This window comes from Myotis nattereri (genome assembly GCF_964212035.1).
Source record: "Myotis nattereri genome assembly, chromosome: 2".
Classification (NCBI taxonomy): domain Eukaryota; kingdom Metazoa; phylum Chordata; class Mammalia; order Chiroptera; family Vespertilionidae; genus Myotis; species Myotis nattereri.
Genome location: NC_138076.1, coordinates 160994834 through 161018296, shown reverse-complemented (window position 1 = coordinate 161018296; position 23463 = coordinate 160994834). Strand labels below are relative to the sequence as shown.

Below are 23463 nucleotides of genomic sequence, written 5' to 3'. Positions count from 1 at the left end.
ACATGGAGAGTAATGCTGTTGCAGTTTTTTAAACAGAAAAAGTTTTCTGGAATGGCATTCCAAGTCCTCAATAGTTCGTTTTCGACACTATTGAAATTGCTCTTCCCCTTGCTCGTCAATCCATGTCTATGGTCTTTAAGATAACTTGTTATGTAAAATTATTTATTTATCTAAGATGCACCTACACTGAATGTATCTGAAAAATAAAAAAGTCGATATTAAGAAAAAATTGTAAATGGAAGATTATAAGAGAGGGTTTCACGTGACAGCAAAAGTTACTGGCATGCCATGTTTGGCACGCGTGCCAGGGGTTGCCCACCCCTGCTTTAGACAGATAATAACCAAGGATAATGCTGGGTCTTTGCTTGAATCTTTAAACAAACAAACAGTGAAAGATATTTTGGAAACAACTGGAGAAATTTGAATGTGAACTGAGAATTAGACATGAGAACATGTTTTTGTTAGCTGTGATGATAGCATGATTATATGGGAAAATTACTCTATTTCTTAAAATATTTTTATTGATTTCTTTGAGAGAGAGCGAAATAAAACATTGATGTGAGAGCAGAACACCCATCGGCTGCCTCCTGCAACCCCTAACAGAGTACAAGCCAGCACCCTGGGCCTGTGCCCTGACCCCATGACCAGGAATCAAACCAGTAACCTCTCAGGGTGTAGGGTGACACCCAACCAACTGAGCCACACCAGCCAGGCTACTCTTTTTTTTTTTTTTTTTTAATATATTTTATTGATTTTTTACAGAGAAGAAGGGAGAGGGATAGAGAGCCAGAAACATTGACGAGAGAGATCCATCAGCTGCCTCCTGCACGCCCCCCAGTGGGGATGTGCCCGCAACCAAGGTACATGCCCTTGACCGGAATCGAACCTGGGACCCCTGAGTCCGCAGGCCGACGCTCTATCCACTGAGCCAAACCGGTTCGGCTATTTTTTTTTTTTTTTTAAGATGCATGCTAAAATATTCATGGAGAAATTTCATATCTGCAATTTGCTTTGGAATACTTCACACAGCACTAGGTGAAGCACAAAGAAGACAGTCTAGGTAACAAGACTGCTGAGAACATAGAAGGTGTGCCGGGCATGTTCTAAAGGCAATGGGGCGTGTGGGGAGTTACCGACGGGTGAACTGCACTGGCATTGGGTCTCTATCAAAATGAGGAGGGATGGATGTCAGGTGTTCTGGAAGGTAGCTGGGACATCACTGCCGCAGTGCAGGGGAGAGCTGATGAAGGCTGGGGCCAGAGAGGAGGCAAGTCCCGGGGGGCATTTCAGAGGCAAATTAAAGGGCTGAGTGACTGCTTATCTGTGGGAGGGGCAGAGGAAGTAGGAAAAGTCCCAGGTGACTCAGGGGTTCCCTTGTCTCTCCCCACACAGCAGAGCCAGGCTGCCCTCCAGCTCTTTCTGTTTACTGAAAGCCTCCACCCCATGCCAGCAGCAGGGCATGGTAGCCACAGGTGTCCCAAGTGAAGGTGGTGCCCTCTGAGAGCGCATGGGCGCTGGCCAGAGCCACTGCAATGCAGAACAGCCTGTGCCAGTGCCCGAGGCCGCCTAAAGCCCACACCCACACCAGGAGCCCAGACAGCTCTCCACTCAGCAGGGCCCCTAGGCCCCCTGCCCAGGCCCCACGGGGAGCGGCCTGCTCGGAAAGGAGACTCAGCCGTTCCTAAAATACCCTTCACAGGTGCCCTGGTAGGATAGGCCCCGGAATTCAGAACTGCCACCCGCAGAGACCAAATGGGGGGTGGCAGGGGAAGGAGGGGAGGAAAGAGAAAGGCTGAGGAAAGTTGGGGGCAGGATGAGGAGATAGAGGAGAGACTAGAGGAGGGTGGAAAACATGGGAGAGGTTGGGGATATGAGATGGGAACAAAGGCACGAGGGACGGGTGGGGAGAAGGAAAGGAAGCTGCGTCTGCATGAAGGCCTTCTCGCTGGGGAGGGGAGGAAAGGTAGTGCTGCAATTTCATGTCAAGAGGTTGGGTCTGAATTGGGGGCCTGAGAGTTAAATCGAGTCCCCAGTTTTGGATATGAGGAAGCATCAGTGCTTGATGGCAGTTCCCAGACTGCAAAATTAGATCAAAAGCTATGGCTCTGGTGGGGGGGGGGGGGGGGGCCGTAGAGATCTACCAAAGGACTTGTATGCATGCATATCAGCATAACCAATGGGGCGGTGGGAGTGGCCAGGGAGGGGGTCAATCGGGAAAGAGGAGACATATGTAATACTCTTAACAATTTTTTTAAAAAAACTGCCCTGACTGGTTTGGCTGAGTGGATAGAGTGTCAGCCTGCGGACTCAAGGGTCCCGGGTTCGATTCCAGTCAAGAGCATGTATCTTGGTTGCAGGCACATCCCCAGTGGGGGAGTGTGCAGGAGGCAGCTGATCGATGTTTCTCTCTCATTGATGTTTCTAACTCTCTATCCCTCTCCCTTCCTCTCTGTAAATAATCAATAAAATATATTTTTTAAAAAAAGCTATGGCTCTGCAGGTCATGCTGGTAGAAAGGTTCACGGACCTCCCACCCCCCAAAAGTCTCCCCAGAAAGTCAGGGAGAGACCCTGATGAGCACCAGGGCTGAGGGCAGCCCCAAGAGGAAGATACCCCGCCCTGGCTCAGTGGGGACAGCACGGCTGAGGTGCTGGTTGGTGGAGTCTCTGTGGTGGCCAGTCGGACTCCCCCAGCTCTTGGGGCAAGACTGGGTCACAGGCTGCACCGTGGTGCCAGGAGAGCATCATCTGCACCACCTCACATCCTCGCTTCAGGGGAACTGAGGTTTGGAGAGGCTCAGCCGCTCACTCAGAGGCCACCTGGAGGGAGAGCCAGGTCCTGACGCACAGACACCGGTGCCGAGTGCCCCACCGCCCCCAGCAAGGCGCCCCTGAGGGCAGAGCCCTGGCAGGAGACAGGCTCTGCCCCTCACGCGCCAGGAAGGGTGGCTGCTTAGCTCTCCCCCGCCCCTGAGCTCCCATCGGGCAGAAGGAAAGCTACTCCTTCCTCACCTCACAGGGTGGTTGTGAGGATCTCAGAGAAATGATGGGATCAGTTTCGTTACCTTGAGAATAAAAGCTTTAGTATCCTGCTAAGTGAAATGAGGCATTCAGAGAAAGACGAGTATCACATGATCTGGCTCATAGGTGGAATCTAAGGAATAAAATAAACTGATGCACGGAGTGGATCCAGAGACATGGAACAGAGTGCGGAATCTCGGAGGGAAGGCGGGGGAGGGCGGGCGGGCGGGAAGTAATAGTAAAAGAATAAAAGCTTTATCATGCTCTATTTTTATTTATTTTTAATCCTTCAGAGTGAGTGGAAGAAAGAGGGAAAGACAGATATATCGATGTGAGAGAAACTCATCGACTGGTTGCCTCCTGCATGCGCCCCAACCAGGGCCCTGGCTGGGGAGGAACTTGCCCTTGACCTAATCGAACCCGGGACCCTTCAATCCACAGACCGATGCTCTATCCTCTGAGCCAAACCTAGGGCTATCATACCCTGTTTTTAGACTCATGGGAATGAAAATGATTTCGAGAAATATCTAGACTCCACACACACCCTTAAGGTTGCCAAGGGTTCAGAGGGACAATCTGGCCCCCTTTGGCCCCTCCTACCCAGCTTGGCCTCAGCCCAGAGCCCCAGTTCACGCTCCAGTTCCAGCCCCACCAGATCCTGCCCCCATGGCCAGGCCCGTCCTCAGGGCTCCGCCTCCCTTCCTGCCCTTTTCCTTTCCATGCTCCTCGGGCCCCCAGTTCTCCCCACCCTTGCCTGGCTCCTGTCCCAGCCGCCTCCCAGCCATCAGGGTCAATCTAGATGCCCCGCTGGTATCCTGCCAGGACCAGGAGCTCGGCTGCTGGCTGCTGGCTGCTGTGTGGTTCCGGTCCAGGACCAGCTCAGGAGAACAGTGGTCTCCACTGAGAGTCACAGACCCAAACAACTAATGAACATGGAGAAATAAGAGAGAGGCAATGCTGGGGAGGGTGGTTACCTCAGGCTTCTGTTCCTTGGGGCTGAGAGGAACAGCCCTCTGCCTAACCAGGGAAACAGGGACGGAGGAGGAATTCATTCATTCATTCATTCATTCATTCATTCATCTGTTTACTGAAAGCCTAAACATGCCAGGCATTGGGACTATACAGAGGTGAGTAAGCGTGGCCCAGCCTTTAAGGTGATTACAGTCTGTAGGCACTGATTTTAAAATGCAGTGTGGAGAACTATGACAAAGAGAAGTCCTGGCTGGCTGGCACGGCTCAGTGGTTGAGCGTTGACCTATGAATCAGGAGGTTATGGTTCAATTCCTGGTCAGGGCACATGCCCAGGTTGCAGACTCCATCCCCAGTGTGGGGCATGCAGGAGGCAGCCAACCAATGATTCTCTCTCATCATTGATGTTTCTATCTCTTTCTCCTTCTCCCTTCCTCTCTGAAATTAATAAAAAATATATATATATGTATTTTAAAAACACACAAAGAGAAGTCGTGGATGCTGGGTGGGGGTGCAGCAGGGCATTGCAGGCCTTGGGGCATTCACTCCAGCTCTTCTCAACTGGTTGGACTCCTCCCCATGAATGTGGTTTTATAGCTCAAGAAACTAGGGATGAGGAGATGAGGCAGGGTTTGAATGGATGAGAGCACACACACACACCCCTCATGGGCCAGCAGCCTTGACCTTCACTGCCCTGTGCCCTCTTCTGGAGACTGAATCCCTCTGAACATTCCTATCTCCAGCTCCCTCTGCTTCCCAACAGTGGCCCTCACCTGGCCGCCCAGGTCATGCTCCGTCACCTCCGGGGTCAGCACATCTGCCCGTGTTCTGAAGTCCTTGAAGTACGCATTGTACTCGGACCCCTCCTTTTCTTGGCCAGCAGCTGGAATAGTGGTGCCTCCTGCCCGCATAGCTGTCAATGGGGCCAGCGTTGGCTGATGCCAAGCAGCACCCCAGCAAAGGCCTGGAGAGGGAGCAGTAGGAGGGTGAGGAGGGTAGGCAGGCAGAGGAGGGTAGGCCTGGGAAGGGGAGAGTGAAGGTGGGAAAGAACTGGAGGGCTGGGTCTACCCTAAGAGGAAAAGTGGAAAATGATGGGGGTGGGGGTGTCTTCCAGGAGGCCAGAGGCAAAGGAAGATGTGGCTCCAAATGATTCAGGGAGTCCCCCACTTGTATCCCACCTCTCCCCAAACACTAACTCTTTGGCGCCCTCCTCCCAACTTCCAACTTTTCTCCGAGGGCCTTGGTAACAGGGCGGATCCGGCAGGGTAATTATAGGGTTTAGAATGTGGTGTGGAGAGGATGGTAATTACAGTGAGGTCCTCTGGGGGGGGGGGGGGGGGTGTGGGCAGAGACCTGGAAGAGGTCCATTCCACCAACAGACCACCCCCAGCCCAAAATAGTCTCCCTCCCCTCACCACACCCCCAGAGGCTTGTGCTGGGGTGGGGGAGGGGGAAGCAAGCCCTGTACGGAAGCCCCTCTCCCTCAGCTGCTTCTCAGTAACCCAGCCCACCCATCCCCTCCTTGGAAAGACTTGCCATGCCTTGGACATGAGTCCACTGACCCTAAAAATAGGGTCTTTAGGGGGGGAAATGCAGAAGAGAGAAAACTAGGGATTCTGAGTTATCCCCACTGAGCCTAGCTCTGCACAGGCAGTCTGTATGTGCGTGTGCGTGTGTGCATGTGCGTGTGTGCGTGTGTGTGCGCGCGCGTGTGTGTGCGTGTGTGCATGTGTTTGTGTGTGCGTGTGTGCGTGTGTGTCCTGTGTGGTGAGGGATAAGGCAAGCAGGAGTCCCGTCTCCTCACGGTGGTCCCCGTTCTGGGGTCAGCTCTGAGAGTGGCCCAGGTGTCTCTGGCCTGAAGCCTGGTGACCAGCGCCCAGGGCCTGCAGTTCCCCTCCCTGGGGATGTAATGGGCCCTCTACCAGGGCTACGCAAGCCCCTCTTTCCTTCAGCAGCTCCCGATAGCTCATTCCCGCCCACTGAAACCCTCCTGCTTCTCCCCGGCAGCTCGCACTCTTCAAACCTCAATGCCTCCCTTAGGTCCCGACCCACATTTTCTATGAACCAGTCAGGACCTTGAAGGAGGCGGGCCTGAAGGTTGCTTGGGTAACGCAGGAAGAGCGGCACCCCCGGCCAGAAGACAGTTGCCAGGGAGATCAGGACAGTGGGCGGGGCCCCAAACCCTGGTTCGCCTGCACCGGGATGAGGAAGGATCTGAATGTTCAGCTCTCCCAACTCCTTTTCCGTAAAGGCAGCAGGGCTCTCCTCTCGGGACTGGGTCTCGGGAGAGAGGAACAAGGCTTAATGCATTATGTTATAGAACTTTTGGGGCTAGAAATCTAAAGTGAAAATATGTAAGGAATTCAAAACAAAAAGAAAAAAACAAAAAAAAGGCGTTTAGTCCCATTCCAAGAAGTAGCAATTCCAGAATCTAACACCAGATGGCAGTCTTCCCTACTCATTGCATTAAGTGCGGTCTTGGACGTCTTGGGGAGGAAACCAGGAGGTGGAAATCTTTCTGTCTCAGAATTTGTGCCTGATTCCTGCTCTCTGGTATTTGGCAGGTACCCATAACTCCTCATGACCATAAATACAGTTTTCTCTGCCCAACCCAGCTCTGACCAGATCCAGTCAGCAGGGTTCATTCATTCTTTATTCAAAGCAGTTAAGAATAGAATACTTCGGTGGGGAAAAAAAGTAAGGTGGGCCCTAGCAAGTTTGGCTCAGCGTATAGCGCATCAGCCTGGGGACCGAAGGGTCCCAGGTTTGATTCCGGCCAAGGGCACACGCCCAGGTTGCGAGCTTGATCCCTAGTAGGGGGTGAGCAGGAGGCAGCCGATCAGTGATTCTCCCTCATCATTGATGTTTCTATCTCTCTCTCTCTCTCTCCTCTCTTCCTCTCTGAAATCAATAAAAAATAAATAAACTTAAAAAGTAAGGTGGTGCCAAAACCGGTTTGGCTCAGTGGATAGAGCGTCGGCCTACGGACTGAAAGGTCCCAGGTTCGATTCCGGTCAAGGGCACGTACCTGGGTTGCGGGCACATCCCCAATGGGAGATGTGCAGGAGGCGGCTGATCGATGTTTCTCTCTCATAGATGTTTCTAACTCTCTATCTCTCTCCCTTCCTCTCTGTAAAAAATCAATAAAATATATTTTTAAAAAAATAAAAATAAAATAAAATAAAAAGTAAGGTGGTAAGTTGGGCTAACAGTAATGACTAATGAATTCATTTGAAACTGTGTGCCAGGCAGTTAATCTGCGTAATCTTATGGAATAGATACAATATTGTTTTCCTCATCTTATAGGTGAGGAATCTGAAGCATAGAGCCAAGTTCACACCGTCAGGAAAAGGGGAGAACAGGAACTTGAAACCAGGCAGCCTAATTCCAGAAGCTTTGTGATTAACCCCCATACGCACACAAAGTGGTGCAGATGAGCTAGGAGGAGCATCTACTCTAAACTTGGGAGTCAGGAATGGACTTCTCGAAGACATGTCTAAAATCTCATCTGTACTGAGAACTGAGCAAGAAGTGAATATGGCCAAGAGGTTGTGTGTGTGCGTGTGAACAGGTGAGGTAGGACGGGGAGTTGTTCTAGGAAGAGGAAACAACTTGTACAAAGACTCAGGTGATCGCCCTAACTGGTTTGGCTCAGTGGATAGAGCGTCGGCCTGCAGACTGAAGGGTCCCAGGTTCGACTCCGGTCAAGGGCATGTACCTTGGTTGCGGGCACATACCCAGTACAGGGTGTGCAGAGGCAGCTGGTCGATGTTTCTCTCTCATCGATGTTTCTAACTCTCTATCCCTCTCCCGTCCTCTCTGTAAAAAATCAATAAAATATATATTTTTTTAAAAAGACTCAGGCCCTGACCAGTTTGGCTCAGTGGATAGAGCGTCGGCCTGCGGACTGAAAGGTCCCAGGTTCAATTCCGGTCAAGGGCATGTACCTTGGTTGCGGGCACATCCCCAGTAGCAAGTGTGCAGGAAGCAGCTGAATCAATGTTTCTCGCGATGTTTCTAACTCTCTATCCCTCTCCTTCTCCCTTCCTCTCTGTAAAAAAAATCAATAAAATATATTTTTTTAAAAAAAGACTCAGGTGATCAAGAGAAAGAGGCTGCGTAGCTAAGTTGGTTAGAGCGTCTGTCATCACAATGTGCCAAGGTTTCAGGTTTGATCCCCAGTTAGGGTGCATACAGGAGTCAACCAATGAGCGCATAAATAAGTGGAAGAAGAGATCGATGTCTCTCTCCCTCTTTCTCCTTCCTCTCTCTCTTTTTCTCCCTCTTAAATTAATGAATAAACAATTTAAAAAGAGAGAAAGAAAATGAAGGCTTCGTCCAGGTTTATGGGCTGGATGATTAAATGTCATTCACTATAAATGAAAAACATCAGGAAGGGGATGCATTTTAGGGGGAGGGAGAGAACTTCTCTAGTTATCCCGTCTAATCTTTGAGCTACCTTGCGACTTCCGGATGGAGATTTGGCCAGTACTGTTCACCTAGTGTCTTGTCTAGTCTATACGTTCCCTAAGGAAAGGGACTATCTTATTTATCTTGGCATCTTTCACGCCTAGATCACCAATTTATTCCTTCATTCCACTCCAGCTCCCAGTCCAACTCTGTCCTTATACCTAGTGCTTCATCAAGACAACTTTAAGACACTGTATTGGGTTCTAATCCAGAGAGGAACCCAGTGTCTCTCTATTCTGCCTGGGAAACCCAATTATGTTCTCCCATTGGTTCAATAAATGTTGTGTATGCCAGGAAACCAGCAAGATCCAGTCTCCTAAACATGTCCAATCTATTGGTTGTCTATTGACCTCCAGGGCTTTAGGGTCGAGAAATAAGCCGGGAGAAACTGAGGCCTGGGAAGAGGTACCCAGAACCAGAAGCTAAGCACTTTGGGAGCATTTGAGTACTTGGCAGTCTTCTACTCTGCCCTCTGGCTTACCCAAGGTCACACTTGAAGCCTGGGGCTGGTTCCACATCTGGGCTTCCCTCTCTACAACGTGCTGTCTCCACCTCAGGCACCTGAGGGCAGATGTCTCCCTTATTCTCACCCCTAAAACTACTGGCCCCTTCTCAGATTTCTAAGACCCTGCAGGTACTAAAGTATAGCTAGGAATCCAGAGATACAGATTCCTCTGCAAGCGTAGTGGTCTTCACCACTGCTTCCTCCCATCCCGCCCCCCTCCTGCCTCCTCCAACCTGCTAATTACCTTATCCCTTTCAAGCCTCAATTTCAAGCTCATGACCTCTTCCCAGCTCTAAGTCTTCCTCTGGTCTCAGGGCTTCCCACACGCCTCTCCACCTTCTCAGATTGTCCCTGTCCTCTTCAGCTCCTGGTCTCTCTGGCTAACCCCCATGTCTAATCCCTCCATTTTCTCTTTCTGATTCCCCTGATGAGACAGCCTGAGGCTCCCCTTCATGGCTTCTTCTTCTTTTAAATATATTTTTATTTATTTCAGAGAGGAAGGAAGAGAGAGAGAGAGAGAGAGAGAGAGAGAGAGAGAGAGAGAGAGAGCTCAACGTCAATGACCATCAATGATGAGAGAGAATCATTGATTGGCTGCCTCCTGCACGCCCCCTACTGGGGATCGAGCTCGCAACCCGCAACTCGGGCATGTGCCCTTGACCAGAATCAAACCTGGGACCCTTAAGTCTGCAGGCCGATGCTCTATCCACCGAGCCAAACTGGCTCGGGCCATGGCTCCTTTAAACATCTTTGGGCTAAGCGAGGGCTCCTCTGGACTCGCTTTCTCCCCCTCCTCCCCATCAGGCTCTCCGTGCTCCCCCTAGGCTGGCTCTTGTCCCCGTGCTGTCTCTCCTTCCCCGGGCGCCTGTCTTCTCAGCTCTGCCTCCCTCGATCCTCTGGGCTCCTCACGGGCCTCCTCACGGGCTCCCTTGCTTTCTCCCTCCACCACCGCTTTCCCGGGTCCGGTCCCTGCCCCATCAGCTCCTCGGCCTCGGCTCCACCGCTCCGCACACCTGACCGCCGGAGGACGGCTCTGCGGACCGCCTCTCCCCGGTCTAGCCGCCCCTCTCGCCTCCCCGAGTCTCTCCTGGTCTTTGCCTCTGGCTCTCCCGCCTCTAACTCCGCTGCTAGTCGTACCCGTCTCTCGAGCTAAGTCTCTGCTCCCGCGTCTTCCCTCCGACTCCCTCTTCCCCGCCTCCCTTTTGTCTCTCTCCTCTTCCTCCTGCTTTTTCTGTTTCTGCTCCTCCGATCGGTTCCTTCCCTCTTTCTCTCTCTGTCTCCCCTCGGTCGCTGACTCGCTCTGCCCCCCACCCCAAGATCGCGGTCTCCCCGTCTCGCTCTGGGCCCCGGCTCCCGCCCTCTCTCCCTCTTCCACGGCTCTCTCCGGCTCCCTCTCTCGCCTCGGATGACAGCGCGGCCTCTTTTGTTGGCTCCGCAGCCAATCGCGGCCGCTGACGACACGGGGGCCGGGGCTATAAAGGGCCTGGCCCGGGCTCGGGCCCCCCCAGCCTCCCGCCCCGGTCGCCCGCCCGCCCCGCCCGCGCGCCCGCCGCCCCCGGCCCCCCCGGGTCCCCCTCGGCCGGGCAGCCCCCAATCCCGCGCCGCCGGGACCCCCTCCTCCTCCCTCCCTGTTCCCTCCGCCCCCTCCCCGCGGGACTCCGGCGTCCCCGCCCCCCAGTCCTCCCTCCCCTCCCCTCCAGCATGGTGCTCGCGGCCCCGCTGCTGCTGGGCTTCCTGCTCCTCGCCCTGGAGCTGCGGCCCCGGGGGGAGGCGGCCGAGGGACCCGCGGTGGCGGCGGCGGCGGCGGCGGCGGCGGGGGTCGGGGGGGAGCGCTCGAGCCGGCCGGCCGCGTCCGCGGCGCCCGAGCCCGACGGCTGCCCGGTGTGCGTGTGGCGGCAGCACAGCCGCGAGCTGCGCCTGGAGAGCATCAAGTCGCAGATCCTGAGCAAACTGAGGCTCAAGGAGGCGCCCAACATCAGCCGCGAGGTGGTGAAGCAGCTGCTGCCCAAGGCGCCGCCGCTGCAGCAGATCCTGGACCTGCACGACTTCCAGGGGGACGCGCTGCAGCCCGAGGACTTCCTGGAGGAGGACGAGTACCACGCCACCACGGAGACTGTCATTAGCATGGCCCAGGAGAGTGAGTGGCGGGCGGGCGCGAGCGGCGCGGGGTGCCGACCCGGGCTCCGGGGAAGTGAGCGCCTCCTGCTCGGGAGCCGGGCGCTCCGGTGGCTCCGGCCCGGAAGCCTGTGCTGCGGAAACTTGACGGATCGGGGGGCGGGGGCTGCTCCGTGTAAGTTTCTCTAGCGGTGGAGGTGAGCGCGGAGTGGCGTGCACGCCCCGTCCCTGGAGGGGGTGGGGCGGCCAGCCCCGAGGATCGCCGGGCAGCGCCTCCTGCCCCGGGTGTGCGCGGAGGACCGTGCGCGCGGGAGTCCGGAGCAGCGGGGCCGGCCGCGGGCGGGGAGGGACAGCACCGAGTCCTGAAGAGCCGCGGTGGAGGGGCTGGGGACGGAGTCGGAGGCTGCCGGCCCCGCGGTCGTGGCGGGGCTGCCGTGCTCTCCGCCTCCCATGCCCCCGGCACCCACTCGGCACCCGCTCCAACCCCGGGCTCCGCGACGCGCCCCCGGGCTCCGGAGAACGGAGTGCGCCTCTCCCTCCCCCAGGAACGCGATCCCAAAGCCCCGTGTCTGTCCCGGTACGTAGCCCACCTGGCACTCCCTCCGCCAGGAGCCCTCTGACACCTGGGCTCCCTGAGGGGCAGGAAAGTTGTGCCTTCTGGGTACTGACTGGCCCAGAGAACCCCGCTCCAGGCGCCGGGGTTACCGGCACGGGTTTGGCGGCTCAAACCTGAGTGCTCCACCCCTTACTCACCGCCCCTACCCGCACCCGCACTTGAGGAGAGAGAGGAAGACCCAAGGAGAAAAAGAAAGAAATACATGGGGAGGGGGATGAAACCAGGCATCCAAGCCCCTGGCCAGAGGAAAGATGAACATGTTAATAGACTTGTGCTGCTTTGAAATTTTATGGCCTGGAAAATCCAGCCAACACTCCCCGCAACATCCCCAAACTCCCCTGCTCTCCCCAGGGTCAGACCACTGCCTTTCCCCTCCCCCACGAAGGCCCCCCCAACGCCCACCACCCCCCCACCTCCAGGGAACCAGGCCCTCTTAGAGGTTTGGCAAAGTACCCCCCCTCCCTCACACACACACACACACACACACACACACACACACACACACACACACAACTGTTTGGTTTTATGGCTCTGAACAGAAGAGGGGGAGATGTTTTATTGGCAGATGGGTCATAAAAAGCTGGGGGCTGAGGGGAGTCCTAGTGGCCCACCCCCATGGGAGAGGCACAGGAACCCAGGTGTGCATCTGGGAGGCAGAGTGCTTACGCCGCCACCAGTTTTTCTGCAGACTAACTCCACAGCACTGGGTCAGGGTCGTAAAGAAAAGAAGACTCAAAGAACTAGGACATTTACTTTGGGGTGGGGTGGAGGTGCCGGCTTGGGATCTGAGCTTGGGTTTCCCTCAGTCTTCCTTCTGTTCTGAAGGCTTTTGCTTTATAGAAGCTAGGGTTAGTGCGCTATTGACTGGGGGCAGCGATGGGGGTGGGGGTTTGTGAAACAGTTATAGAGGAATTCTGGAAAAGAGTTTGCTGGGCGATGAACAGGGGAAAGGTCCCCTGGCCTATGTGGAGTCGTATGTGAGGATTTCCAGATGGGTGATAGAGCCGTGGGCTTCCCTTGCTCTTTCCTACCCCCAGCATCCCTTAACCAATGGGCCCGAGTCCAGAGTTAGCCCAGGTAAAGGGGGTGCGGGAAATGAACGGCTAGGACTCCGCATGCCTGGATTGGGAAGTGCAGGTTAGGCTGGGTCACGGGTGAAGAGAGAAGGACACCCTCATGCCACCCCAGGACGTGGATAACTAGGGACTGGGTCTCTGGCCAGGTGTTGTACGTCCCCTTTAAGAGCCAAGCTGAGCTCTTAAGAGAGGGAGGGGGAGTGGAGGGGAGGGGAGGGGAGGGAGAGAGGGGAAAAGGAAAAAGAGACTTTTATAGTCTAATCCCCAGGGACCCGCTTTAATAAGAGACTTGTGCTCTGCTAATCGGGGGAGGTGTTTGTCAGCAGAGATGGCCTCCGCTCCCCTCCCCCTCCTCCCCTCCCCCAGTCCTCAACCCTGGACCCCAGCCCCCACCTCTCCTAGGCTGCAGTGCCTGCCCTAGTTCCCTCCACCCTCTTAGGCTCTCCCACCCCAGCCTTCATCCTGGGAACCCAGCCCCCTTGCCCTTCTGGGAGCCAAGCCCAGCCCCTCAGTTTCTCTCTCCTCCCTACACCAAGAGGCCCCGTCCTCTCAGCCCAACCTCCTGCCCCTAGGCCTTCCAGCCGGGGTTAGAAGAGTGTGTATGTGAGTAGGGGGGCGGGGAGGGCGAGGTGGTGAGCAGTGAGGGGGTTGGGCTTTTGCTGAAAATAGTGCAATGACCTCTCTCCAGACCAGCACCGCCTACTAAACCTGACCTGCTGCCTGCCACCAACCCGATCAATCCAACACAGATGTGGCTCCTTCCCCTCCCCTTGGGAGCTGGGCCTATGTATGTGTTGGGGACTCTCTCAAGCCCCCTGCTTCCCTCCGTGGCTCTACCTGGTTCTCCTTTGTTCCTCCCAGCGTATCCTTCTGTCCTTTCTCTTCATCCCACTGGGCTTACCTACCACCCTCCTTTTGCTGCTTAACCTCCACCCGCTCCTATAAATTCCCCCTTTTCACCCAGTAGTCTCCCAATCCCAAGCTGATTTCTTCCTCTACCGTGACCCTCCCTTCTCTTCCTTCTCCTCTGCATTTCTCTGCCTGTCTGTCTCTTCGACCCTGCCTTCATCCCTAACAGTCTCTCTATTATCTCCCTCACCATCTCCAGTCTCTCATCTCCTCTTTACTTTTCTTTTTCCACGCAATGTTTTAGTCCTGTCCCCTGTAGGACCTGACTGTCCCCACATCCACTGGGTGAGAAGTGTATGGTGATTCCCTGGGGTGGGGACGGGGGACTCTGCCTAGAGACCTGGGAGGACGGGGTCCTGGGGCCAGCTTAGGAAACTAACAATAAACCAACATTTCCTGAGAAGCTCCTGCTACTTTCAGGTTCTTTATTTAATGCTCAGCACTCCTATGGAGCAAGGATCATTGTCTGTTTCACTGAGAAGTTTGGTGGGTAAGGTCAGATGCTGGTCAATGAGAAGTCAGGCAGTGATGAAACCCATTTCAATCATAGTCAGAGACAGAGCTGAGATGTCAGGAAGGACTTTCCGGCACTGGCCTGTACCATCTAAGATTGGGAGGCTAGGGAGCTCAGTCAGCGTGCATTTAGTGAACACTGCCTGGTACTACGGAGGCACTGAAGCCACAATGAGCAAAACACACAGTATCAACAGTGTTCACATGCACGGGGATTAGGACCTCATGGTGAAGACACAGGAAAAGAAGACAGTCCTTGTGCTGCAATGAGGCATAGTGTGCTGGTTGGGTTGTCGCTGCCCCCATCTCACCAGCAGCTCCCCTGCCCAGCGCTCCTGGTCTCTGAGTTTCCACTTTGGAACCCTACCCCATTGCACCCCACAGCTCCAGCGGGAGAGTAACTGGGAACACGACCAGTGCCCTGGGATCTCAGAACAGAACCAAGGGGAAGGAAGCTGCAGAGGAGCTTGGTGTCTTGTGTCCTGAATACATGAAGATCATTAAGCACTTTCCTCCCCATCTCACTTGGAGGACCCTCCTTCTTCTGGGGTGGGGGTGGGGGAATGCTGGTGGGAGACCAACCGCAGATGCTAAGTCCTCCACGATTACGCAGAACTCCGAGACCTGGGCACGAGACATATGGACTTGACTTCCTAATCATTCTTACATGGCTCTGGAAGCTCCTTCCCGAGTCTTCCTCTCTGTCCATTTAGAGTGAGATGGCTATTCCTGCCCAATGAAAACATGGTTAAGGCATTTCCAACTGACTTCAGGGATTAGGAAGGAAACTGAGAGGAGCTGCAATGGAAGCAGAGGCAAATATTAAGCATCATCTTTTAGATCCAAGAAGAATCAATTTAGGGTCCAGAACAAGGGGAAATGGGCCAAAATGTAAAGTTTGGATGTTAACCTTTGCAAAGAGTTGCTGGCACTGGACAGGAAGCTCAAGGGAGAAAAGACTGATTACAGTTCATCTGGTGTGTTGAATATTATTTCTGATGCTTTGGGCAAGTAGGAGGAAACAACTTAGAGGTAGTTTTTCCCTCTCAAAAGCTGAGGTGGTAACAGTGATGAGGATGAGGAAGCAGCTGAGGAAACTGGTTTCCAGCTAGACATTAATGGGAGAGTCAAATGCACAGGAGTGCTTGAGTAGTTCGTGTTAGTTCCAGGCGTATTAGTTCTAGTGTGAATGATGCCAGGAAGCCTAGATCTGATTTACTTCATGAAATAAATTTAGCCCATGCTCTCTATCTGGACCATGGGTTATCCACTCTCTGAGGTCATCTGTTTTGTTTTATATTGTGTGTGTGTGTTTGGGGGGGGGGCGTGGGATGCTATAACAGGTTCCCCACCTGGCCACCAGACAAAACAGAGCAAAACTGGGACAAGGTGACCTGAGGACAGCAGGTGTGATATGAGGTTTGGCTTCTTTGAAGAACATCAAAGGTTCAGAAGTTAGAGCCCTACATGTTGGGGAAAGTTGGAGAAAGGGAAGACTGTGGATGGAAGAATCCTCTAATAACCACCTTTGCAGGTTATCTGGTAGAGGAGAACCTATGCATTAGGGCAATTGGATTAGGGAATGGGTACAGATCAGTAAGACCCGATAGAGCAGTCAGTCATCTCACAGCGGAAAAGAGGAGACACTGTTCTGGGTATCAGTGACACGGTAGTCAACAAGACAGGCATGGGAGAAGGGTGAAGAACTGGAAAACTCAGGCTGAGGACTCCAAGTTGCCAGTGCCACCCAGGACTGCTGACCTCCTCCACAAACACTTTTGCTAACCTTGTACCCCCTTCTCTCTTATCAGCGGACCCTGCGGTGCAGACAGACGGCAGCCCTCTCTGCTGTCATTTCCACTTCAGCCCCAAGGTGATGTTCACGAAGGTACTAAAGGCCCAGCTGTGGGTGTATCTACGGCCTGTGCCCCGCCCAGCCACAGTCTACCTTCAGATCTTGCGGCTGAAACCCCTAACTGGGGAAGGGACTCCTGGGGGAGGTGGGGGAGGCCGACGTCACATCCGTATCCGATCACTCAAGATTGAGCTGCACTCCCGCTCCGGCCACTGGCAGAGCATCGACTTCAAGCAAGTGCTACACAGCTGGTTTCGCCAGCCACAGAGCAACTGGGGCATCGAGATCAACGCCTTTGATCCCAGTGGCACAGACCTGGCTGTCACCTCTCTGGGGCCAGGAGCTGAGGGGCTGGTGAGCAGGGAGCCTGAGATGGTGGCGGATATGTGTAACCTGGCCCTGAGGAGGTGGGATGTTGGAAAAGGTAGATCAGGAATGTGAAGAGGGTTGTGGACTAGCATTATTTATCTGGGGCCAGAAGCTGATTCTAGAGGAGGAGTTTGGGAGGGAAGGGGAGTGGCAACTATCACTTTTCAGATATCCAAGCCAGGCCAACAGCTGAAAACTGGATTTGGTTGAAGGTGTGAGTTAATGGGAGATCCGTGGGAACACAAAAATGGACTCTTGATGAGGCCTCTGGCCAAGGGGCTGATGAGAGTTAGGTTGCCAGGGGAGGAATTAGGAAAGGTGAATTGAAGGAGAGAGGGCTAGCTGGCAAGAAAAGTGGGCAGAGGACCCTGGCTGGGGATGGAGCAGTGGGAAAGCTGAGAGGTGGTCTCTGTTCCCCTGCCCCCGTTGAGGGCAGGTGAGGAAGAACACCGGGTACGAACCCTTCAGGACTCTGTCACAGCTCTTTCTCCTCTCCCGTCCCAGCATCCGTTCATGGAGCTTCGCGTCCTGGAGAACACGAAGCGGTCCCGGCGGAACCTGGGCCTGGACTGCGATGAGCACTCCAGTGAGTCCCGCTGCTGCCGATATCCCCTCACAGTGGACTTCGAGGCTTTCGGCTGGGACTGGATCATCGCACCTAAACGCTACAAGGCCAACTACTGCTCGGGCCAGTGCGAGTACATGTTCATGCAAAAGTATCCACACACCCACTTGGTGCAACAGGCTAATCCAAGAGGTTCTGCTGGGCCCTGCTGCACTCCCACCAAGATGTCCCCAATCAACATGCTCTACTTCAATGACAAGCAGCAGATTATCTACGGCAAGATCCCTGGCATGGTGGTGGATCGCTGTGGCTGCTCCTAAGGTGGAGGACAGAGGATGCCGCCTCCACAGACCCTACCCCCAGATCCCAGCCCTGACCCAGTTCCCCCACAGGCCCTAGATCTCCCTCCACCTCTTCTCATGAGCATCACATCTTGTTCCCTGCCCAAGCAGCGTGCAATACAATAGAGGGAGGCAGGTTGGGGATTGAAGGGTGAGGGGTTTGGGGGAAAGGGAGAAGAGGAGGGGACAGGTCAGGTGGGGAGTGTTTGAGGTTTGCAGGTGAAAAGGTTTGGCAAGAAGACAGAGAGGCACAGAGAGAGAGGTAGAGCAGAGGGATAGAGACGGGATGGAGAGGCAGATGAGACAGACTAGGCAGAGATAATGAGAAAGAGACTGAAAGGGAGTAATGAGAAAGCCCCATACCAAGCCTCCTTTCTTCCACTGGCAAGGTGAGGGGCTTGATCTGTTTTGGGGAGACCCCCTGACTACCATTTTCAGTAGGAAAGGAAATCAAAAAATCCATTCTTAGTTCTTCCCTTTCTCTCTCTCTAGCAGTGGCCATGGGAAGGGAAGTGAGGGCAGGAGCAAAAGTGAGGATTTTGGGATATTATTTATTTATTTATTGTGACTTTTCATTTTTTGGTATTTGGCTTTACTGAAATAGAAGGGCCCCTGTTCACTGTGCCCCATTTGTCCCTTATTCCCTAAACCCTGTCCTCCCTCAATACCCACCTACTTAAGCACTTGTATAAAGCCTCTAGGGTTGGGAACGGGAGTAAAGGACAAGAGGGCTGACATATGGGGAAGCTTCCAATCCATAATCACCCTACTTAATTAACCTTCCTGAGCCAAAGGGGTGGAACTGCCAGCAGTCACGGAAACAGTAAGCGGTTACGGTTTAGGAGCTGGGGGAGCCAGCCTTCAACATCCAGGATCTATATGAGAGCCACTAAACTCACTCAGATCTACCCTCATAGTACTGAGTTATTTACCTAGAGGGTGTGGCCTGTTTATGCCCAAATTCCCACCAGCCAAAAGAGAGACCAAAGAGCCTGTGGAATGCCCTTGCTCCCAGCCTCTATCTTCAGGTCAATAAAAAGAAGAGTATAGAGAGGTCTGGGAAGGGTTAGGAGGGGTTAAGAAAGTAGAGAGGAGGCTGATGGTTACAGGGCATCTGAATCCAAATTACTGCTCTGGGCTAAGGAATAGAGCCAGCAGACCAAGGTGGAAGGGATTCTGGAGGGGGGGACATTTTAGTTCCTCAACCCCAAAGCTCAGGGTGGAAGGGGGGGAGAATAAGGGAGCAGAGTGTATAATTATTTTTATGTTTTATTTTTGGAATCTAGCAGTACCTGGCAGCAGGGATGGGGACAATACAGTGTGTAAAAGCACCTGACAAGGCCAATTAGAGCAGAGGATGGGAAGGCTGGAGACTCCCTGGTTTGTTTGAAAGGCTAGGAAGCAGGCAGGGATTGGTTACCACTCCAAGTCACGAGCTGGGCCTGTTCACTCCTCCCACAATCCTGACCCGCCCTCCTCTGGACTCACTGTGCCTCAGTTTCTTCCCCTCGATGGAATGAAAAATAGCAGCACCCGCCACAGCCAAGAGATGAATTCTGAGCACTTACCACGGGCACTTTATGGACATAAAATACCTCTCGCTGTGGGACAGATAACCAGGGCACCAGAGTAGTGGTGAAGAGATGTGAGGCTTAGAGGAGTCACAGGCTTCAGAGTACAAGTTCCCCTCTGCCTCCCAGCTGGACAGTGCCTGAAGCCAAGGAGCTGAGAATCTCCTGACCCACACCCTACCCATACCTCACCACCAGACTTCTTGGCTCCAGGCAAGAGCCTAGAGGGTCAGGAGAGGAGGGGGAAAGAACCTTCAGTAAAATTGTTATTCTTCAGTCGAGTCAGTAGTTACGGTTCTTGATACAAACGGTACTGAACAAAGTTAAGCCCAAGCTGGAGAGCTGACCAGGAAGGCTTGATTTTCCCAAGAGCATGACTCTCCCACCTGGTCCAGCCAGTGGAAGGGGCAAAGGTATGTGACCACCCTTGGGAAGGTGGTGTTGGTGATCTTTAGTATCTTATTCCCATTCACATAGTGAAAAAGTGAGATATGGTGTTTCAGTATAGGAATGGGCAGGGCCTATTAAGCATTTCAACTTGCCTCCTCACATACAACAGCTACGCTAATCCCCCAGCCTCTCCTCTCTGACTCTATTCTTTATCCTTCCTTCTGGCCCAATCTTGGAGAACCGGCAACACCATTCACTTTTTCTTGGTGAAAGGAGAGGAACAGAGCAGTGAAGAACAGAAGATGCCTTCTCCAAGGTCAAATGCCCATGCCTCTTGATCTTGGCACAGGGTGGGGGTTTGGCAATAGGTATCAGATGACTTCCCTCTACAAATTCTATAGAGTTGGGGCATTAGATTTGGGGACACTTAGAATATGCCCCTTTAATACCACCAAATAAAGACCTTTGGGGGGGGGGGTATTTCTCTTATGAACATAAACCTGAGTTGAAGTCTCCTTTCCCTGGTTCTTCCACCCCCGAAAAGGCCGGGGGGGCATAGCCCAGCGGCCTCGTGGAAACTAGCACTCCCCTCCCACCTCCTGATGTGTGTGGACCTCACCAGTGCCCTCAGATCGTAATTAGTGTAATTATTATTTACTTTGTGTATTTGTTACACTGTGTGCGTGATTGCCTTTGTTTGTTAAGGGTGTCTGAGGAGTATGGGGCCGATGGGCACTGGAACACCGGGAAAGAACTTTTCACTGAGATCAAAGATTCCTGGAGGGAACCATTGCAAAAAGGCCATCAGGCAGTTTTCAAGTTATGTGACAGAGGGCAAAGATGGCCATAGGGTGCTCTGATTTTTGGGATGGTCACATGACACAATCCAGCACTTGAACCTGAAAAAAGAAAAATAAAAGCAGTCAAAGAATTTAGAATTCAGTGATGAGCTCTTCTCCCTAACTAAGCGCGAACATTTATACCTCAGACCAGGAACAGAAGAGGATCTGGGAGGACGGAACCTTGTGCTCAAGAACTAAGAAGATGGCAGTCATTGGAGCAAGGGAAAACCACTATTGTCATCTGGGATGATGGTTGGGACATGCAGACCAAGGGAGGGGACCTAGAACAACAACTCTCTAGAGAGCTTTATCAAAACAGTCCCAAAGATTACAAAACCCTCTCCCAGCTTCCTAAGAATGGAAGATCTAAAAGTTCTCTTGAGACCATCCTGCTAATGTTTACCCTATTCTGCAGTTCCCTGATCCTAGGGTTCCTCAGCTAAGTTTTACAAAATCCACAAGCCAAGCTAACATGGCCATTCACCTTGCCAGTGCACCAAAAGTGGTTAAGCATCTCAAAAATGTCTCCCGTGAGCCTAGAGCAGCCGTGGGCAAACTACGGCCTGCGCGCAGGCCGGAGGCCCGTTTGAAATGAATAAAACTATTGAAAAAAAAGACCGTACCCTTTTATGTAATGATGTTTACTTTGAATTTATATTAGTTCACACAAACACTCCATCCATGCTTTTGTTCCGGCCCTCCGGTCCAGTTTAAGAACCCATTGTGGCCCTCGAGTCAGAAAGTTTGCCCATCCCTGGCCTAGAGCATACTTCCAAGGCATAAGAGTTAGGTGTAGCAAAGGAATCTTCCCTAACTTACATTAAAAAAAAAAAAAAAAGGAAGAAAAGCTACTGTAACATCGATCTGATCCAGAATGGGGGGACAGGGCCATGGAAGGTTTAATATGCCACCATGCATTCCTGTTTTGTTAGTCTATCTTCAGAATGACCCCACCTCAGACCAAACTACAAGACCGAGGTTGAGAGAGGAGAAAAGTGCTACACACTGTCCTCCCAAGGAGCTGCTGTATCCACACCTACCCCTAGCATTTTACCTGAGCTAAGACTTTTTTCTCCCCCTACTGCTGTTTCCTGCTTTGAGAGGGCATTCAGAAGAAACCGCAAGATGACTTTTATCCCCAACATCCTCCAACCCAATGCATGAGTAGCTAGCCTATACTCTATCTGTCCATTTGGGGATGTCAGGGGCTCCAAGCTAAGCACCACAGGCAGTGGCATTTATTTACAGCTTCTGCTCTCTAGTGAGGCTGAAGCAGGGAAGTCTGCCCCAGGCAACAATGTCAGCTTTCCTACCAATGAGCTGGGGGTAAGGGAGCAATTAGACTCCTACCTCTTTCCACTCTCTGAACCTCCTAACATTGTACCTGCATATGCAGTATACACACACATACACATACTCAACCTAATCCACTCAATCCCTTACCCTTTAGCTGGGACCTACTTGGGGAAAAGAAAATCTTCTCACTGTAAATAACCTAGTAAAATTAAGATTTCATATTTATTGAACGAATACTATGCAAACTATGGTAAAAAAATTGTGCCGAGTACATAACATCAATTTTCACAGGGTTGTTGTTGGTACAGGGTCTGGAGAGAGTCACAGAATAATTAATTTGTCCAGGGTCTCAGAGCCAGTAGAGCTAGTGTGGTAGAACAAGGAATTGCACTGAAGTAGTTGAGAAAAGCAAGCTGGGAGCACCCTGGGCTCAAAGGGTCTGCAAAGGTGTGAATTCCACCATTATTTGGTAATTTCTTTGGAGTTTAAAAACAAGTGTGGACATGTTGCAAGAGAGGCAGAGGTTAGTTTCTGATGGATTTCAATAATCAGGTGAATGACATTACCTATCAGAGGCCCTCATACAACAGGGAGAACAGTTAAGTTCTTTCCTTCCCCTTCATCTGTTTCTCGTGTCAGACATGGAAACAGGGCTCAATATCAAGAAATCCTGCTCCTATTCACATCTTTCTATACCCCTTACCCCCACAGAAGCTTCTAACCTTGAATCTTCAGAAGTTCCCAGGAGTTGGCGTGGGGGAAGGAGTTTGGAGTGATGGTGGAGAAAAAAAGAATGATCCTTGGAGAACCATAAAAAGGTGCAGATTTACAGCTGAGGAAGCTAGTTCCCTCCACATCTTTTATAGACTCCCTCATTAAGAGCTTCCAGGTATGCAGAGAATGTCACAGCTTCAGGACAGAAAAAGAAAGCCTCAGTCAGCTAACCACACCTGGATCTTGGATCAGCTACACTAGTGAGACTGGGGGATAAGAAGGAAAGGTACTTGGATCCCAGAGAAAGGATTGGAAGCCTGGGTGCCCATTAATGTCTTAAAAGGGGCTTACTATTTAAAGACTAAATTAGTGGAAAAGACAGGCATCTTGATCTATCCATGCTCAAAAAGTATGTGTAGAATGACTATGAGACAAGAGGAGGATTTGGTGATCAGGCTTGGAGATGAGAGATTTCTGACCAACATAAGAACAGCTGCTAGAATGAGATGAAAAGGTTAGTAAAAAAATTCACACTCTCAAGGATTTGGGGAAAGTGAGTTGAATCAGGGAAAGAATGATTAGACTTCAGAAAGAGAAGGCTAAGTGCTTTTATGGAAGGTTAGAGGATAAGGAGGTAAAGTGTCCTCTCCATGGAGGATAAAGAGGAAAAAGGATACCTGTGAATCTGAGAGAATGTAAATAGGCTTAAAGGGATGGACTGAGCCAGGCCGGTGTGGCTCAGTGGTTGAGCGTTGACCTATGAACCAGGAGGTAAAGAGATAAGGAGATATACAGTAGAGAATAAGGGGGTAAACACTGAAGTATCCATTGTTTCACTCCATTAACACCATATGCTCCACCCCCTTTACCTATTACTAATTTTTATCATCCTTGGGTAAAAAACCCTTACTGAATCTATAACCTCTCTCAAGCTGCAAAACAGAACTAACTCTGTTTTTGTTTTCAGAGTAGAGAGAGGAAAAATTAGTCTCAAATCAAGGCCTGGAGAAAAGAAAAGGGAGGCAGACAGAAGAGGCCAGAGGGAAGGAAACATTTACAGAATTCCCGTCTGTTCACTTTCCCAAAGTCTCAGAATGGGGCAAAAATGTACAACAAACGGTTAATCTTTGGATCTGCTCTCCAAGGCAGTTTTCCTAAAGTGTCTAAACTTAGGTCTCTACCCTCCTCAGCAACCAAAAACACTTTGTGGGAAGAAATTCTTGTTAGGAAGAGGATCAAATTTTTACCTACTCCTCACAAAATAAGGCAGAAGGTTTCAGTAGAAATGGGAACAAGAAATTACACCACAGCAACACAGCATCTGAGT

The 23463-nt window shown here is 52.1% G+C and overlaps 1 protein-coding gene across 1 annotated transcript; it reads left to right on the top strand.

Moving 5' to 3' along the window:
- Window positions 1-10665: 10665 nt before the first annotated feature.
- On the top strand, window positions 10666-20186 carry GDF11 (growth differentiation factor 11; the record flags this gene model as incomplete). The annotated part of the gene is made up of 3 exons (XM_081084432.1): window positions 10666-11101; window positions 16005-16402; window positions 16922-20186. 3 exons carry the CDS (start codon window positions 10666-10668, stop codon window positions 17300-17302), a joined length of 1215 nt encoding a protein of 404 aa, XP_080940558.1. The 3' UTR covers window positions 17303-20186.
- Between the last annotated feature and the right edge of the window lie 3277 nt (window positions 20187-23463).